At 43.1% G+C, this 19,723-nt stretch overlaps 1 protein-coding gene across 1 annotated transcript; it reads right to left on the reverse strand.

The window, feature by feature from the left end:
* Positions 1-1,423: 1,423 nt before the first annotated feature.
* RSPH3 (radial spoke head 3) lies at positions 1,424-9,795 on the reverse strand. Its single transcript, XM_085055747.1, has 8 exons — positions 9,593-9,795; positions 9,284-9,371; positions 7,879-8,020; positions 7,198-7,343; positions 6,437-6,640; positions 5,238-5,400; positions 4,088-4,174; positions 1,424-2,474 (listed from the first exon to the last, which is right to left on the reverse strand). The coding sequence occupies exons 1-8, from the start codon at positions 9,718-9,720 to the stop codon at positions 2,410-2,412; spliced, it is 1,023 nt and encodes a 340-aa protein (XP_084911873.1). The 5' UTR covers positions 9,721-9,795; the 3' UTR covers positions 1,424-2,409.
* Positions 9,796-19,723: the final 9,928 nt, after the last annotated feature.

The following is a 19,723-nucleotide window of genomic DNA, read 5'->3' on the forward strand; positions in this document are numbered from 1 at the left end:
GGCGGGCCGGAGGGGAAGGCAGCGTGTGCACATCCCCTGAAGAGACGAGTGGCAGTTTCTTGTACTGTCAGGGGTCATCTCTGGGGAGAAGATTCCACCTTCTACGTTACCATCAAGCTGGGTGGGACTTTGAGCAACCTGACCTAGTGAAAGATGTCCCTGGCCATGGCAGGGGTGGGGGTGGACTAGATTATCTGTAAGGCTTCTTCCAACCCATACTCTGTCATTCTCTGAGCCAGTGTGGATTGCATTGGGTGATTTAAGTGTGGGTTCCTCATGTTATAAATGAGTAAATTTTGCAACAGTTCGACACTGCTGGGGTTTAGCAGAGGAGGGAAGTTCAGATGGGTGTCACTAGTGCAGGGTGTGTAATGTGCAATAGGTGACACCAGCAGTGTCTTTCCCCTCACCCCGTTTCTCCAGCCGGATTGCCGTGGGCTGTCCTGCCCTCTAGTGCCTGCAGCTCCAGCTCCCTCTGTCCTCTCTCCGCTGCCGTCGGCACACTCCCACCCAGGCGCTGCAGCCCCCGTGCTCACCCCGTGCTACCGTGGGTGCAGAGCTGCCCAACCTGCGGCCCTACCTGCCTGCTGGGGACAGCTGCTGCTGGGAACATTGGCCCAACGAGGAAACGGTGTTGCTGCAATGTAGCACAGACGTACTTCTGTGAGGGGGACTGCCCCACTTGAGGGAACTGGCCTATGGACAGACAACTACACGTGGCAGTGAAGGCACATTTTGTCAATCATGTCTTGTATGGTTCCTAGTAAACCATCAGGAAAGGACGATTACAAAGAAAACCGAGACTGGACTTAGTGTGTAGCTCCAGCCCCTCACATCCAGGAGGGACTCCGAGACAGGATGCTGAGGAGGATTTTGTGCTGGCAGAAATTGTCAGGGACAGGTAACTCTTTGAACCTGACAAGCCTGAGGAAAAGCTGTTTTCGCTCTATTACCTGCTGAGATGTTCATTCAAGTTTGTGAGGAAAGGAAAGACTAACATGAGTAAAAAGCAATTTATTTAATTGCTGTAGTAACAACCTTTCAAAATAGGATAAGTAAGGAATGTTCCAAGAACATTACCAAAGCACTTGCAAAGGTTATTATGATGTTCTCAACATCCTTCTCATGACTTTCTAGCACAGGGTGTGGGATAGCATTACTTTTCAACCGTAAACCTCCCAGGTTTTTGATGGATTGGATTGTGTAAAAGGGGACAGAATTTTCCTGCCATTCATTGCACAAGTAACTTCTCTCTTGATTCTTATAGCCTGAAATCAGCAATTCCAGCATGTGGAAAACATTTTAATGCTCTACTGTTGCTTAGGTTCATCTTTCAGCATGCCTAGGGCACAATACCTGTAAATAGACAGGAATTAATTCCTTATTTTTAAGCCATTGGTCTCCATTTGCATGATAACTTGCCTGTTTGTTACCCAGTTTCCAAATGTGCTGTTCCTGCTTGACCTGATTTTTCTAACTGAGAAGAGATGGAATCTGAAGGCTGTTCCTCAGCAACAGGTGGGTCAGTCTCTTCTTTCTCTGCAACTTGTTGGTCAGCAGCATCTGTCTCACCAGACACCTGGGGAGTTGTCTTGGGGTGATTTTATGATGACATTCTATTCCTGATTGTCTGCTTTATGCCCAGAAATGGGTCCTGTCACTTTGAGACCAGGGGTGGGGCAGGAGCCACAGGAACTCCAGCAGCTTTCTTAGCTTGCTCCTTTGGTGGACTGAGGCAAGTTTTTCCCTAGACTGCAACAGTATCCTCTGGCAGCTGCTGTGGTTTCTTCTGGAACTCTTCAGCTTAGCTTTTGTCCGAGATCTTACTGTCGGCCAGCGCCAACCGGTGGGGAAGCCGTGGGGACATCCCATCTCGGCCAGAATTTGGGAAAAGCTGAGCTAGTGAAAGAAGGGGCTTTAAAAATCTACCAGTTTCATCTGCAGCAAAGAGGAGACCAACAACATTGGAGTTCACCAGGTTCCCATCTGTTTTCTTCTAGTCCCCGACGTGCTGTGTGGACTCTTCTTCCCTCACAGGAGACAAACCCGTTGGCCATCTTGTTTTTCCTAGCACATGGCCGGTGGAGTTTTTTCCATTCCCCTGGCATTTCTGGGGTTTTTGTTCTGCTGTGGGTGGGGGTATGTGTGTGGGTAAGGTTCTGAAGGTTCAATAGCTAACAGTTATTAATTTCTTTTGTGTTGTGTGGGCATTTTGTCAAATAAACTTTTTTCTTTTTTTTTTTTTCACTTTCACCAATCAATATTTATTTCATGTAGGCAGGAAGGGATTGCTAAAACTCCTTTTCTTAGAGGAAACACTCATTCCAGGGTGTTTTCTCCCAAAACTTGTCTCTAAACTGAGACAGGAGCTGCATCTGTTGGCTTGGGCTCTTCAGCAGGTGCCTCTGTCTAATCAGATGGAGGTGGATGGCTAAATTCATCCATGCGTTTTTCAACCACCGTACGAATCAAGGCTGAAACAGAGACACCATTAACAAACATGGATGGAAAACCCTATAATTTGAGATTTTTTTATATATTACTGACCTATAAATCCTTAAATAGGGAAAGAACCCTGAAGTAACTCTAAAAATGAAGGAATACCTAAGTGAAAAAAAACATCTGAGCTGCTATAGCCAAATGATTGGTTTACACTGACAGCAGTGATTTGAAATAGTGCACTTGGATATTTTTGTTGATTTCCTCACAGTTGCTTCTCACTCCCAGCACAGGTGACCCCACCATGAACAACTACTCAGGTTACACACAGGATGATGTTTTGGGCATTCCTCAAGCACGTTAAAAATGGATCCTTAGAGACTTTCCCTATGTTTCTGCATAAGAGGGGAAAGAAGCCACTACCTATCCTTTATAAAATTTGGGAAATGTGATTAGCAGTTACTTTTGCAGAGATGATGTGTCCTCAACAGCAGATGACTGGGTATAAGTCAGGAAATTCAGATGAAAAATAGCAAAATGGGCTGCAGACATTATTTACTGGGCCGCCCCAGGTGCTCTGTATGTCTTAAGTCTGGAGCAAGTCAATGATATCTGGTTAAAAACTTAAACAGATTTAACTGGAATGTGATAGATGTTCTCATCAATAGTGTATCCTGCAGCAACATTGTCCTTAGGATGTTTATTCAGTAGTCACATACAATATTTTTTCTTAAAAGAAGAGAAATTTCTCTTCCTTCTGAAGAGCTACATGAAGAAGTGATCCTTGAGTGTATAAACTGGAACATATATTAGGATAAAATACCTAACAGACCAGCTGTAATTGTCCAAATCATACTATACCGTAACAAAAAAAGTCCTGGTTAAACTAAAAATAAACCCAAAGGAAGCAAACACAATTGTCATACAAACCCAAAATCCCAGCAAGAGAAAAATTATAGGAATGAAGATGTAATGGAAGTGTAAAAAGTGGTTTGATCTAGGAGCACGCTGCTGGGCACACATACTCCTTACTTTAGTGTTTCTACACAAGACTGAATCCAGATTGTCCAGGTGTTTCAACTACAGCCTCTGAACTAATAAAAGAGCCCAAATATTTAGCTTGAACTAGCCCACAAGAAGACTAATATTTCAAAACCAAGGACATGATTATTGACCGATAAGGAGAGAAGTCCTTGTTTTGATGAAAAATACTGGTCACCTCACTTCTCAGTCAACCATGTAGGAGAATATTCTCCTCCTTTCATGTAGGAGAGCTTACACAAGTGAGCTTACACAAGTGTTGTATCTCCCAGCATTAATACATCTCAAATAGTATAAAGCCAGAAGAGAGTGGATAGTGCAGCATGACTGACACTTCCATTGTTTCAGCTGATAATCAGTTACATAGTTGTATATAGTAGTTTTCCAACATTAATACATGTTAATATAGTAAAAACACCAAACCAACAAACAAACACAAACAAAACCCCCACACAAACAGCCATGGGCACTTGGAGATTTTCCTAAACCAACACCTCCTACCTTAACCCCCGGTGACCATATAAATGTGACATCGGTTCTGACCAGCAAAAAAAACAATCAAGAACATCAGGCAGCCCAGATTACATTCCAGGATTTGGTAACTTACAGTCAAGCATAATCCTTCCCAGAACCTTCTTCTGTAGTGTTTCTTCCACTTCTGACATCAGCCATGGAAGGAATTCTGTCTCAATAGCTGTAAGAATTTTGCAGGAAGAAACAAAGGGAAAATGTCACTTTATAAAGGATGACCAACAGGACTTGATGGCTGTTTTTATTTGCTATGACAATTAAGGGATGAACACCCCCTGCCAAAAGGCACTTCCTCCGTTAGAGTCAGATGAAATCTCTCAGATGTTTGGTTTCTTATCTCTAACCTCTCTTACTGAGACTCATCATCATTATAGACTCAGAGCAGAGTCCTCTCAGCTGCCGTTATTTTCAAAGAGGTCTGGCACCCTTGAAGGGCTTAGAACAGATGAGACACACAGTCATGTTCTAGTGAGATTCAAATAACTATCCCAAACAAGTCAGGAGAATAGCATTTCCTGCCTTGCTTTTCAAAGACATTTGGCTTCTGGTCTGCTCAAAGCATTTGTTCTCTGTGACTAAAGAGCCCTTGCTTACCCATGTATTTCTCAAATGATACCATTTGTACACTGTGGTCTCACAGCCTGCCCTGGTTGCAAAACACTCCATTTCTGCATTAACACCATTACTTAGCCTAGAGAGAGTGTACCTTTCCCAAGCTGTGATCTGTGTCCATGTGGAGCCTGGTGAAGTGGGGTGCAGCAAGGTAACTCATAAGAAATGCTGCTGATTCTAAGGGCTTGGAAGTCACTGATGTAGAACTCCAAAATTATTTTCAGGGCTTAATTCTAATTGACTCATTTCTCCCTTGCTCTGATGATTATTAAAAAAATTTCAGAATGACATACTGATTTCTTGGTCTATCCTAATACATGTATTTCCATTTGGATCTCTCTCTCTGCTCTACCAGTCCTAGCCACCCATTTATTTCTCTCCAATTCTAAAGAAACTTTTCTCACTGCCACACTGTCAGCTCTTGCTTATTCTTGATTATTTGTATGGATGACTAATTACATTTGTTTGTCTCAAAACTATGAGTTCAGCCATAAATGTAAAAGAATAAAGTCTTACGACATTGTTCTAAATAATAGGACAATATCCTATGTTTCATGCTTGTTTTGAGCTTCCTATTACTTAGCCCACATATTTAAGAAAAAAACAAAACTAACCTCTTTCTATAGGGTCATAAAAAAATCCACTCTCATGAAGATTGTTGAAGACTGAGGGAATAAGATCAGCCAGGTAACGCTGAGCAAATGCCCGAGCTGCGATTTTCTCTGCGGTCTCTTTCTGTTTCCGCAGCTTTTCCTGGTGCTCAAGTCTCCGACGTTCCTGTCAAGGCAATTATGCATGTAAAACTTGGAGGCCTTTAGCTGTGACTCCTTTGATCTAGACTTTGAAGAATTATCACAGTGTGTGTCTCAAAAATAGCAAAGATAGTCAAAAGTACAGATAATCATGATCACTACCAGGTATTTGCAGCCTCTCACTAAAACTCCATATATCAAAGAGTGCTTGAAAGCAAGCTTTTACTTAATCTATGGAGTATTAAAATACCCCCAAATTACAGGGAGACACTTTTCTGTAGTATTCCTTTTCTGATTTTGGCAAGTCTGTAAAATAAAGACATTACAGCTGGCCAAATGAAACCCTTCTCTGATGCCTAAGTATACACGAATCTCACGACTTTTTGCTTTATTATTGTAGATCAAGCTGGTTGTTGGCCTTGGAATACGATGAAGTTGGATAAATATTTTCTGAACATTTTCTCTTCCAATATTATATCCTATTTCATGTACAAAAAGATTAAAACTCAAATTGGTTCAGGAAAACATTAGAAAACACCATTCTGCAAAGCCAGTGAATAGTAAGTAATTAAGACTTGCCTTTTCTGTTTATTCCTATTTACTAAATATTACTAATATAGCATAATACTTGATGATCTTTAGCTGTAGGTATGTATGCACACAAAGTAGTGCATGTATTGGGTGTGAAAGACTAGGAGGTGTCTCACTTCCAAGCACTCTATTTGTTTAGCAGCTTTTATAATGAAAAGGCTTAAGAAACAGCTGCACCAGGTACAAAAGAAAATGCTGACGGGTTTGGCCTTTTGATAGGTGTCCAAGTATACCAGGTCACTCAAGCATGACTGCTCCAAATAAACACAACTGTGTGCTGCTGTTGTATGAGAGTAAGTAGCAGAGTGTAGCTGTATGTCACCAAAATGCTTTAAGGAATGTCAAAGCTGACAGTACCCTTTTAGGCATACCCAGTTTATATCACAGCATGTTGTTCAGTACTGGAAATGTTTTTCTCTCTTCTTGAGTACTCTTCTTGACAGTACTGTTTTGCCCTTAGGAAGTCCTACCTTCTCCTCTCTGATTCGCCTGTCCTGCTCTTCCAGGCGCTGCAATTCAGCAAACTCTGCATCACGCAGCTCTTTGAAGGCACGCTGATGTGCCAACAGCTGGGCCAGCTCTTCTTCCTCCATGACTTCCAGCAAAGCCTGCTCAACTGTTTTCCCAATCAACACTTCCAGGATTGGCTTAACTTCAATGTCAAAGTCAAACAACTGAGGATGGGAGTCAGAGAAACAGAGATAAATGTCCCTTGATCACAATTACTCTTAACAAGGATTGGCAAGGAGAAAAGGAGGATGAACAAAGCCTTTGTGCTGAAGTCAGGCTGGACAAGTGCAGGTGGGGGAGCAGTGTCAGCTGAGGCAGAGAGAATCATGAATGCTGCTGGGGGCTAAGTGGTGAGCAGGCTGGAGTGATTCACATGTTCTTCCCACAGCCCCTGTGGGGACTGCCAAGGAGAAGCTGAGCTCTCACCTGGACCCTTATTTCTGCGCTCCCAGTCCCTTCTTGGGCTGGACACATTTTCCAGAAGAGAGCATTTCTCAACACTGTAGTTCTGAGCTGAAAGCAGCAGAACCAGTGCACATGGAGACACATCTTCCTTAATTTTGAACTTAACTTCAAAGCAGACATTAGAGAGCTGGGTTTGGGTTTTGTTCTCATGTTCTGTGAGGATTAGCTCCTTTCTGTTTCTACTTCAATTTTGCATAAGAAATGTGTTTTGTATGGGAGATGTCTTTTGACAGCACTTGTAGACCTGACTTCCTACCTCTCCTTCTTCTATTTGTGTAGCCACGTCTTTTCCTGTTTTGGCTGGTATGAAGAGTGGAGTGGTTGGTCTGTCCAAAAATTCATCTGTTTGACACTCTCCATCAACCTCTATTATCAGGTCAGTAATCTCTTCCAAATACAGTTCTAGAAACAAAAGCACAATGAATACTCAAAGTGGGATTCTTTTTATTTTATCTCTCAATTGTTTTTTATGACTCTGCATTCTGAATTACATCCAAAGAGTGCAATAAAATGTTTTCATAAAGTTTTAAAAAAGGCCTCTCAAAACATAGGTCAGTTTGCTGCATAGGCCAACTGATGCTGTGTTCTCTGTAATGTCAGGTGGACTTCATGGAAGTGATTCCCAAAAGGGTAGTTCACCTTATGCAAAAGTTCTAAATACCCCAATTTTAAGCATATATGAAACTTCTCTGATTATATGGAAAATAGAAAGAATAAATGAAGAAGTCTTGACTAGTGTTCAAGAATGTACACTGAAAAACAGATCTTCTGGAAAAATGTCACTAATTAGACAAGTTTAGAACCTCTGATTCCAGCATTCTATGATTTTAAACTTATCCCTGTGTCATTCTCCCAACTTCATCACCAATTTGGCAAGTGAATATAGATCAGCAAGCTTTTGTTTTCAGACAGATATAAAAAAAATGCAGCCTTTTACCTGTCTGCACATAAACATGTACTCTGCCTTCCACAGGCTCTGGCGTTCCTGGTTGGATTTCCTCCTCTGAGAGCTTTGTGGCTGATACCTTTTTCTGTGCATTCTTCTGCTTTTTAGTCTCAGGGACACTGGGCTGGGCACTCTGAGCAGGGGTGAAGAAAACCCACAAAACAGAATACACTTTGTACTTGCAAATGATACTCCATTCCTTTTACAGAAAAATGAAGATTGCTGTTTGATTTTAATGCCAGCTATCTAGTATTTTCGATTTACTTTCCTGGTACTGACCCTAAATTTTCATTTGGCTTAAAGACTGTATGGCATGAAATTAGTAAATTATGCTAGCTGCCTACAGGCATTTACTAATGGCGTCTCACACTAAGAGTAATAAATTAATTTGTTATTTGAAAGTGATTGTTGCATACAGAACTTAGCTTTGTGAGATAAAGTATATTAAAATGGTATGTTTTTTCTGCCAAGTGAGTTTTCAAATTTTGAGAGGTCAGATGGACTTATGTCCAGTTATCCTATCATGAACAGAACTGTTTGTTAGATAAAAATTATAGGACCAGTTGTTGCTGATGAAACAAAAGAAACTCACAATAGCTTTTAAATTCAGTACTCTGCTTATGGATTGAGAGATACATCCGTTTTGAACTTCTTAAACAAAACTTAAGTGAAATTCAGCCTAAGAAAGGGCTACTGAACAACACAAATCTATTTTCAAACAGTTGCTTTTAAAAATACAGACTGATTTAAATTCACATATGATCAAATTATCTATGTAGAAATATTCTCTGAAAACGTATCACATTTGGGTGGGACTCTGAGCAACCTGGACCAGTGGCAGGTGTCCCTGCCCTTGGCAGGGCGTCGGAACTAGAAGATCTTTAACATCCCTTTCAACCCAAATAACTCTAAAAGTCTATGACTTACTATTAAATCAGGATATAGCAACAATACAAACCAAATACTTTTGCATCCTCACAAGCAGTTTTTTGTGTACAGCTGGACCATTTAGCTCTGCTTCTATGGTAGGATAAACCAAAGTGCATCCCACGACTCAGTTTCCCAGGAGCTGCAATTCGCCCTAATGACACCTCGCATATGATAACAGATATGATAACAGTAATGACTTCTGCTCAGGATCATTACACTAAAGAAATGGAGAAGGAAAACAAAGGAATCAAGTACTTAATGAACTGCAGAAGTTCAGATGAAACCAAGTGCTTTAAAGAAGAGCTGGAAACAAAAGCTAGTTCAACTGGAGAGTCTGTGACTGTGTGAAACTTTATAAGTAAAAGTACAGCTTCGGTAGTTAAAATTATAAATGAGGAACAGCTTTGCTGCCCCACCCATGACCTTCCAACAAAGCTGCATGATACACTTCAAAGCACCCCCATACCTGCGGCAGGAGGCGAAGGGACAAAGCCTTTCCGCGCACCACTCTCGGGTCGATCATGATGTTGGGGTAGCGCACCGGCACCTTCTCCCTGCGGCACAGCACAGACAGCGCTGGGTGCGGCTCCGCACGGCGGACACGGGCTCCGAGCCGCGCCGTGCGGCTTCCCCAGGAGGGACCCAGCGGCAGGGCGGCGGGAGCTGCGCTCCCCGGGAAGGGCGGACAAGGAGCTGCACCGAGGGGAAAGGTGCTGGGGGCAGCGGGGCAGCGGCCCGGGGCGGGTGGCGCGGCCCGCCGGACACCGGCACTCACGTCTCGGCGGCATTGCTCTGCGATCGGTACTTGGGGCGGTCGGTCAGGGAGTGGGGCTTGCTGCAGAAGCTGTAGGGTTCGTCGTGGGGCAGGGACAGGGACAGCTCGGGCACTCGGACGGACGCCATGGTGGGCTCCCTGCGGCGGCTCCGCTCCGTGAGTGGCGGGCGCGCCCTGAGGGAGCGCTAACGGCGTCCGTCTCCCGGGCAACGCGCGGCGCATGCGCGGGCGGGCGGCGGGCAGCTCGGGCGATCAGGGCATGGCTCGGGCTGGGAAGCGCCTTGAGGATCATCCCTGGGCAGCGCTAGACCAAAAGGGCTCAAAGCCCCATCCAGCCCGACCTTGAACACTTTCGGGGATGGGGAATCCACAGCTTCTCTGGGCAACCTGCTACACCCTCCCAGCAAATAAATTCATCCTAATACGTAATCTAAATCTACCCTCTTCCAGTTTGAATCCACTGTCCCTTGTCCTGTCACTTCATGCCCTTGTAAAAAGCCCCTCTCCATCTCTCTTGTCGGCTCCCTTCAGGTGCTGGGATGCCGCGGTCAGGTCACCCCGGAGCTTCCCTTCGCTGTGCGCGGCGGGGGTTCGTGTCCTTCCCGTCACGGAGCTGTTCCTGCCGGGAACCACAGCCTCGGGACGCGCCAGGCCCGCCCGGCGCTGGGAAAGCATCCACCGCAAGCCACAGCCGGTTGGTGCCCGGCAGCGCTGCGGGGCCCGCCCTGGCCCAGGCACTGAGGCGGTCGCACCGCGAGGTGTCACCGTCCTCCTGCCGTCCCGGGACAAGCTCCTCAGCGACTCGCAGCTTCCCAGGGAAACGCAAGGTGGCTTAACCCGATCTGCGCTGGCACTGGCGTGCCAAGGTTGGCTTCGGTCGCGAAACCCTGTTGGATGGCGTGCTGGTGGCTGCAGGAGCGGTGTCTTGGAACAACCGGCTCGAGCAGCTGCACTCCAAGCTTGTGTTTTCCACACAAGCTGGAGATTTGGATACTGTAGAGGTGTCCCATGATGGGAGATAGGAAATTAGGTGAGCCCTCAGTATGCCATCCCATCCGCGGTGAGCTCCACTCCCTGCCAGGGCAATCAAGGGGATGTATTTTCAGATTCCGTGAAAAATTTCCACTAAGAGAAATATAAAAGCATTGAATCATTACTGATACAGTGATAGCGGTTTTTTTAACCTATGTGGGTAAGGATATGCCTTGATTATTTTAGCAAGACTTAGCATATAAAACAGCCCATGTCCTTTGTTTTTGAAATGTTTGGTTTAAATATAATTAATGTGTGAAAGTCTATTTATTTCAGCTCAGTTATGTTGCTGCTGCAGACATCTGTGCTCCACCACAGCCCCAAGTAGACAGTCTTGGACAAGAAATTGCAAATAACAGAGAATGCTTCATAAGAGGCCTCAAAAGGATGTGGGAAGCTTTGGAGCAAGAGAAACAATTAAAGAAACAAGTTTAAAAAACCCACCCCAAACAAGCAAGCAAACAAACAAACACAAACAAAAAACAAACAAAACAAACCAACAAAAAACCCCCAACCAACCAAACAAAACAAAGACATGACCAAAAAGCCAAGTGCAGGAGGCAAGGGAAAAAAAGGAATGTTTTTGTAATTCAGTAATGGGTAGCTTGCGAAGTCAATAGAGGAATGAGAATTGTGTTGACTACACTTGTAAGCTGGGTGGTACAAGTGGATATTTGGGCTGCCAGAGTATAGTGCTGCAAGTGCCACCAGGCTATGAGGGGAGAGCTGTCCTTCAATATTTGCTTGTGTCTGGGCAAGCAAAGTTAATGAGTGGGTTCTTGGTCCAGCCAAGCCACAACATTATGGTCCTTAAATTTGACCAGACCCAATACAATCCTTTGATTTTGAAGACCTGACTAATATTTTCTGAAAATTTGAGTTTGACTATACAGTTGGTTATACTGCTTTTGGATTGGGGATTTGATATCTGGGTAGACCTTTCCAGGATTGTTAGGGATCTGATGTTTCTGTCCACATGAAAAATAGGTGCAGCATAGCCTTAAAAAAGTCAGTCTATACAAGTCCAGTAAGAAACAGAGTGTAGTTGCCGAACAACCCTAGAAATTTGGCTGGAATGGACTGGATAGGAAGACAATGAGCAGATGACCTGTAACCACTAGAGCAAGGATTCCTGAGGAGCTGCCTGTCGCCTATTGTCCACAAGTCTTGTGAAGATGAAAGTGTTGCATCATAGGTTCATTTTGTTAAGCTGGCCCTGGCCTGGTGTCTCACTTTTTGGGAGAATTTCTCATTCTTTTAATATGTGCTCTGGTTGAAGGGCAGCAATTCTTCTCCTACCCTCTGTGAAACACTGCTGGCTCCTGAATTACCAGTTCAGCGCAAAAACTTTGTAAATATCATGTGTGAGAGACGAAGGTCTCTGCAGGTTTATAAGTGACAAAGCCATGCCCAGGAAAAACTTCAGCTTTTCTTCCTTGCCCCCTTTTATGTTGTGGGGGTTTTTTTGTTGTTTTTGGGTTTGTTTTTTTTTGTTTGCATGTTTGTTTGTTTGTTTGTTTGTTTGCTTGGGATTTTTTTTTGGTGGGTTTTTTGGTTGGTTTTTTTTTTTTTGCTAAAAATACCTGGTGAGTTCTGGAACAATTTGCATCATCACAAGACTGAGTGGAGCAGGATCCAAAAGCATATTGATTGTGATCAGATAGCTGCTGTTAGTTGCTCTCTAGATCTTACAGTAGCAATGGCTGTTTCACATATTCTTTGGAGGATTTTCTTGGACCTGCACAATAGCAGTGCCAGAAGTACTGCCTGGGAAATGGGCCTGCCTAGCAAGGAATGAATTAGCCCATCTCCCACACAGCAGCTAAGAAAGGTCTTTTGAAATACCTTCAGATGACTTGAAAGCTACAGAACAAGGGCTTTGCTGTGGGTCTGTTGAAAGGCCTTGAAGATGCTTGGTTTTTTGTTTGTTTTCATGAGAATTTCCTGGCATTGCACCATGCCTTATGGCATGCCCTTGGCTTTCTTTTTTTGGATGTGAAACAAGTTTAATTCACAGCAAAGCAAATGTGAAGGTGTCAGTGTATAGTAACAGAAGATGTACACCCGCTATTTCCTGCAGCACTTGGGATGCATTCTGCAAGTAGTGAATGACACCTTGAAATACAAGATAAGGGATCTACAGTGTTGATCCCCTGGGTCTTCCTGGGGCCCTGGCTTGGATATTGCTAGATTGGGAGAGCTTGTGCTGCAGTGCATTACACAATACAATGCTGAGCAGACTAGCTGAGTCCAGTTCCCACCATCTTAACTTCCTGCAGCATTTAATAATTCAAAAAGGGAGGGGGATTGTGGATATAGGCAATGCTTACAGGGTTAATTGTCAAGGAAGGACAGGGAGAGACATAATGCCTTCCTAGAGCTTTGTCTTCTTGCTGGAGTACCATGGCTGCTTATATAATCACAGGAATGCTTCCCTCATGTAACACTGTGTAATTATATGAAATTTGTGTTAGATTTGGTTCTTCATGGTCCTGAGATTAAATTTTAATCTTCGATTCTTACCCTCTTGGGCCTGCAGTTAAAGGAATGGATCTCTCAGTCTTGAAAGTAACTCTGTTTGAGGCCAAAATACCATTTTTCTCAAACAGACATCAAAGAATCACAGAGCACTCTAGACCAAAATAGCCTCTGGAGGTCTCTAGCATAACCCTCTTGCCTAAGGCAGGACAAATTCAAAGATAGATCAGATTGGTCAAGGTCTTATCCTGACAGCTTTTGAAAATCTCCAGGGATGGAGATGCTTGGAGTAGCCTTGCAAAGCCCAGAAATCATCATGCTGCTGCTAATCAGTGCCCTGAAATGTCTGATGGAAATACAAAAACACAGTACAGACATGGAGAGCCATCAGTGTGACTGCGAGGATGAAAGAATCACAGAGCCCAGGTGAGGTGTATTTGTACTGTTTGTCTTGATGCTGTGAGAGAACAACAGAAGTTCCCTGAAACCTGTTTTAACTTGCTGCAGTGATGTGATCAAACAGAATTAGCAATACTGTGTCAGTATTTTATCACTGGTGTCTGCCAACGCCCAGATGGTGCCTTTGCTGCTGTTAGTAGGCACTGGGCTCAGAGATAAACAGACATTGCCTATATAAAGGCCTGGTCCTAAAAGGGGGGTACTTTGAAAAGTATAATGTGCCAACCTGATGGTTTTGACAGAGGAGAGACATAGAAGGAAAAATAAATACCAGAGCTAAACTTGAATTCTGCTGGTGACATCAATATTTTTTAAACAAGGGTTGTTAATAACAATATGTAAACATGAACAGAAGAAGATACAAATCCTATCACTCATATCTTCAACCCAAATTATTAACTTCCTTTTCTGTGTAGCAGCACAGCTTCCTCTTCACTCCAGTTCTGAGTTTGTGGGGTTGGGCAGGACTGGAAAGTTCAGTTCTCAAGACCTTCATTTCACCAGCATTACTGAAAAACAGAATTTACTAATCATGGTTTCCAGCCAAAATTTACAGTGATGTTTCCCCCTACCACTTCACCTCTGACTCTCAGGACTATTTTCCCTAGGTTCCCTTCCCTCCATGTTCCCCACAAGCTTTGTTTTTCAGTGGTACAAACCTGCACTTGGGGCTTGCATTCTTGCCTGATGCCACTATGTGCTTTCAGAGACAGTGACTAGAAAGAATTGTGGAGGGGTGATAAAGCACTTTAGAGGGTGGAGCAGTGCACACTTAATTTTAAACTATCATTCATTACACTGCCAAATGGAAAATCAGTTGTAGGTGACCTTCCTATTTAAGCTCAAATAGGCTTTGTGCTGCTCTCCTGCTCCAGCCCCCTCTTACCTCTCCCTTCCTTCAACAGGGGTGTCCCACTCCATATTTTTGCCCCAGGAAGCTCTGCCTTATTTTCCATCTCCCTGAGGGCAGTTGTTCAACTTGACTAAACTTGCAGAGTAAGAAACAAGACTTGTCTGCTTCTGTTTATCCTTCACTGTAGTCTTGGTGCTTGTCCATCTCGATATAAATTGCCCTTTATCACATCTCTGGGAGACAGAACAGTATCACCAGTGCTTTATTTGAGATAAACTGCACAGTCCAAAAATTTCACTGGGCAGGAGGCCTTTTGGAAAAAGCAGACCTGGATGTTGAACAACCTAATTACGAGTCTCTGGTCTTGATCTCAAGATCATCCTCCCTGGTGACCTATGGAGAACTAGTGGGTGCTCTGCTCTTTCTCACACCCAAGAAATTCTCAAATGGCATATCTTCTGTGCCTGTAGCTCACAAGATCAGTGTGTATCTCTGTATTATATCATGTAACATTGTGTACTCCTCAGAGTAAAGCACTCTGCAAAGTTCTTGAATGATACTGTGATTGCTTTCTCACCTGGTCACCAGTTGTGCTGAAGAAATCTGGTTGGTTCATTGCGGGTACAACTTCACAGGTGCACTTGCTGTGTGAAGTCACAGCTTTATGATCAAGAGAGGATTGCATGGCCCGAGATTGTGCAGCAAGCATGGGGAAAAACAGAAAAATCCCTTATCTCTATTGTAAGAACACCTGCTCTTATCATCCGACTTGGAAACTGCTTGGATTTGGCTTTAATTTTTTTTTAATACAATTTTTTAAACACAGCTTTATAATTTTCAGCACAGCCTGTGGGATACTGAGGGTGCAGGGTTTGAATATGGACTGTTGCATCTGTCGAGGAAGTCGGTAGGAGGTTTGTGGGTTGTAGGAAGGAAGAGTTTTGAGCAGCCGTTGGATCAGTTCTGTAAATAGCTTGTTGGCTGAAGAGCATGTTTTGTTTAGAAAGTGTGAAATCCTTCATAGAAACCTTTTCATATTATTACCTGGCAGAGGAAGCAGAGCTCAACGAAGTCAACCATGTTTAGAATTTGTGAACCATTTGTTCAGACTTATGTGCTGACACCTCAGGTTAGAAACAGAAAATAATCTGTGGTTTCATCTCCCCTTGTAGAAGAACATGTAAAATTTGGAAGGATTTTCGCTCAGAAGTGAGATTGAAATTGAAGTATTTATCACAGTGAATGATAAAGTGATTGAAACAATAAAAATGAGGTATTTATAGAAAAAAAAAATTAATAGGTAGCACCTCTGAATAACAGAGAGGCAGAAAAAATTGTTTACCTGGCATCCACAGAGACTTGCAGACAGCTACGTATTTGATAGTTGGCTGTCCATATAAGGATTATATAACTTCTCCAACAGTGGTTGCCCTTTTCCCATGGATCTTCCTCTCTATCACTGTCAGACTTTTTATTTAAAAATTTCTCCCTCTTCTGAATTTTTAGCCTTCAAAAGTTCCTCTGAAGCTTTCACTCTGTTCTGATGGCGCATGTGATAAGGACTGATTGCTAACAAAATTCAGAGAAAAATATAACCAGAACGCCTACCCAAGGTGGGTTTCCTTTTCCTGTAATCAGAATTTGTCCTCGTGGAAATGCATAATAGCCACACTAACTGTGGTCTGACTCATGCTACCAGAGTAGCATCATGTTCTTATTAGTTCAGAGCTCACCCTGTGATAGCCAAGTGGCCTCACTGTGGTACAAAATAATGTTCTGCAGGTCAAGAGACCTGCCTGGGCACAGTGGGAAACTGAAATTGTCACTTGCAGTTTATGAATGTGGAATGAGTCAACCTGGGAATAAGCAGTGCTGGCGTAGTGCTGCAGCAATGCTCCTGGTCTCCTGTGATGTATCAGCACCAAAACCAGAACAGGCAGTAGAAGAAATAAGAACTCCTATTCCCAGAGTAAAACCAACACAGATGGGATGGCTGTCAGCTATGATACTTCTTCCTGCTGTAATTGGAGACATTTGATAGCAATATTACAAGAGGAAACATTATGTAAAACCATCTGTGTGGAACTCCCTATAACATGTAACTGAGCTATGAAACGCTAATTTTATTATTAGCTTTTAACATCAGTATTAGTTTTTAACATTAAAGTATATATAACCCAAGCAGAATCCCCAAACTCTCCAGTTTGGCTTTAGTGTTACAAGAAATTAGGGATATAGTTCTAAGAAAAAGGCTGAAGAGATACAATCCCATTACAAAAAAACTCCCAAGTTCTTGGCTTTAAGCATCAGAATTGTGGAGCACAGTCACATCCTACAGGATGAACAGGGCTCTCCCACTCCATCTTTTTGCCCCAGGAAGCTCTGCCTTATTTTCCATCTCCTTGTATTGAGGGCAGTTGTTTAGCTGTGCTAAACTTGCAGAGTAAGAGACTAGACTCATCTGTTTTCTGTTTCTGTTGGCTCAGTCCCAAAAGAAAGAGAAATGGATGACCAACAGGATGTTTTACCTTCCCTAATACTACCTGTCAATGCAGGATATGCTGTCTTGTCCAACAGTTGCATAATATCCAAAGAAGAGGATTTCAAACCTATTTCATAAAACTGGATATAGTATAAGGAACTCAGAAGAGCCAAATGCACACACAGAGAAGGAAAATCTGGCTGTCTGTGTTGTAAAGAGGTAAATGTGAAATACAAAATGTGGGCGGCAAAGTTGGTGTAATTCCATCCAGTAATATTTTTACCATGGGTTTGTACCAGCAATGTCAGTGTTGCATCTTGTGCCAGGGGTACACAGGTAGAAATCATGGGAGGAAGATACAGAAGAAAGATCTTACATAGAGCAGCGGTTCTATTCTGTGACTGTGTCCAGTGGAGGACTTTTTTGGGTTATGTTGAGGCAGCTATCACAGAAAGTGACCACAGCAGTAACAGTTCTCTTGTGCATCATTGCTAAGTGGCCAGAAGTTGTTCATCCTCAGGTGTGAATTCATTAGCTCTTTAGTTTTCACAGTTCCCAGAAATAAGTGCCCTTCAGATAACAGCTTTGAGGTCAGACGGGCGAGAGGGCTTCTCCCCCAGGAACTCGCTTGCAGAGGCAGAAAAATTTTACTGACAATGCCTTTTGTCAGAGAACATGAGCAAATTACTGAAAATATCCCTTACATCATAGCTTGTGAATTGCTTTCAAAAGGCACAGGGAAAATGGCTTACTTTGACTCATTATTTCACCTTAACCAACTCCGAATTTCCTTCCATCATAGCTGACAGCCCATATTTCCACACAAGGGATGTGCAGACTGCTTGCTGAAATCCCAAAAATTCAAGGACCTCTGTCCATGAAAAGTTCATCCTGAGGCTTTCCATGGTTATAGCTGTGAATTGAGGTAATCAGCAGACTTTATGAATCCTGTATTTTTTTTTCTTGTAGCTTCCAGAGAGTTTCCTTCTCTTATTCTAGTTCTCTGTATTTGCAGAGACCAAAACCAGGTGGAGCATGTGGGTGGGACTGAGACTAGATGAATTTTGATGGGGCTTATTGCAATAAGAACCAGTGCAGATAAGAGGGGGAAATGTGAAAGTATTGGATGGGGAGAACTGAAACTGGCTGACTGAGAGAAGTGGATCTAGGGATGAAGAGGAAATGAAATTGGGACTTTGAGAGCAAGTCTAAGGTTGGATCTTGTTCAATTCACAGAGAAATAGCTGGATGAGGTCAGGAATGGAGGCTGGGAATGGAGAGGGAATGAAAATGAGGCAGAAGTAAGAAGTCGGGGTGGAGAAGGTAAAGGTCACAGTCAGGGTTTTCTGTGGTGAAATGATGCAGAAAGCACCAAACTCTGAAGGGGAAAATCACGAGGTCCTGTACCTGTACATGAATGCTTTTTTTTGAAGGCTTAGGTGGCACCTAAAAGGTTTAGATGGTGTCTAGAATCCCTAGTTTTACTGTTTCGGTGGTGGCAGTAAAAATGTCAGCCCTAGATTATAGAGACCTACATTCAAGGTATGTAAGTGTAGCTTGTATGTGTGAGGTGGGAGTCTAAGCTTACAACACAGTCAGAGAAGATTTTGGGGAAGGATTTAACAACCCAAATATCTGGAACTGTATTCACTTTTGATGCCTTAGAAAATTCCCATGGCCTTAAGATATCCAAATGACATGAAGAGACACCTTCTTTCAGGCAACTTCTTTCCACCTGCACCGTTCAATCCCAGGAGCCCAGAGAAATGAGACACAGAGAGGCTCTGCCTCATTTTCTGTAGACTGTGCAGAAGATAATAACCTTACATAAAAGCTTGCATACAGATAAATAAATGTATATGTCTATATCTGCAGTCTGCACTTGAGTGTTTCAATATCTGCAGTCGGAATGTTTGTGAAACCTGCAGGCATGATGTTTTTCTCAGTCTTCACTAATGTTTGTCCATAGAGTTGATGACAATATCCTTTTTCTGTAAGTTGCCATCCTAATTCAAGTGGCAGAGAACAAGTTTGCAATTTCTTGGTGCACAATATGGTTAAGAAAGGAGGCACTCCATGAGGAACTCCTTTGTTCTTCTGTTTGCTCTTTCAAATCCTAGCAAATGAGACATAGATGTGTGTCCAAAACCTGGATTCCTGCTAGGCAAGCTATTCTGGGGAATGCCAGAATTAAATTATTTTCCTTTGCTGGACAACCTTGGTTCCTTACCAGTGTAGGTGCATCCTGAGTGGAAGAGCAGAGTATGCCCTGTGTTTGAAAACAATAGCAGGATGCAAACATAAGGAACTTAATTCAAGCTGCAACACCAGCCTTAATTCCAGCATTGCCTTACGAGTCAATGGTTTGGATTTTCTACTTTAATATTGCTTTTTTTCCCTCTTCTGGTCCTGCATGCCCTGTATGTTTGGAGTCTTCATGAAATTAAATTACAAAACCATGTCTGTGAAGCAAGTGGTGCAATACTGATGATGGAGTAGCTTTTGGAGAGTGGAAGGCTTACTGTCATCATTCAACTCTTGTGTCAAAATCCATCTCCAAACAACCAAGCTGTAAATGAATGCTAGATCTCTCTGGCTGAGGAGTCAAAGGCAGTATTGGCAAGACTGCAGTATTGGCAATACTCTTGGAATCCAGGATAGTTGGTCTGGACCTTAAGACCTTAGGATGTGGTAGGGTGGAATGATAGCATGGTAGCATGGTGAAATTATTTTCTGAGCCAAAGGCAGACAAGTAAATGCTAAAGCAAAGTTCTCTACTTCCTGAGTCTTTCTATTCTTTTGAGGTCTCTTATCTGCCTGTAGAGAA

The sequence above is a fragment of the Lichenostomus cassidix genome, chromosome 3 (assembly GCF_008360975.1).
Source record: "Lichenostomus cassidix isolate B80296 chromosome 3, HeHo_3.0, whole genome shotgun sequence".
In the NCBI taxonomy this organism is placed as follows: Eukaryota; Metazoa; Chordata; class Aves; order Passeriformes; family Meliphagidae; genus Lichenostomus; species Lichenostomus cassidix.

Excerpts from the sequence above, each read along its gene's own strand:
- RSPH3 (XM_085055747.1), bottom strand. The coding sequence starts at position 9,720 with ATGGCGTCCGTCCGAGTGCCCGAGCTGTCCCTGTCCCTGCCCCACGAC. Across the intron at positions 4,175-5,237 it reads TTATGACCCTATAGAAAGAG|CTATTGAGACAGAATTCCTT; the intron begins GTTAGTTTTGTT and ends AAATTCTTACAG. Across the intron at positions 2,475-4,087 it reads GGGAAGGATTATGCTTGACT|CCTTGATTCGTACGGTGGTT; the intron begins GTAAGTTACCAA and ends TCTCTGTTTCAG.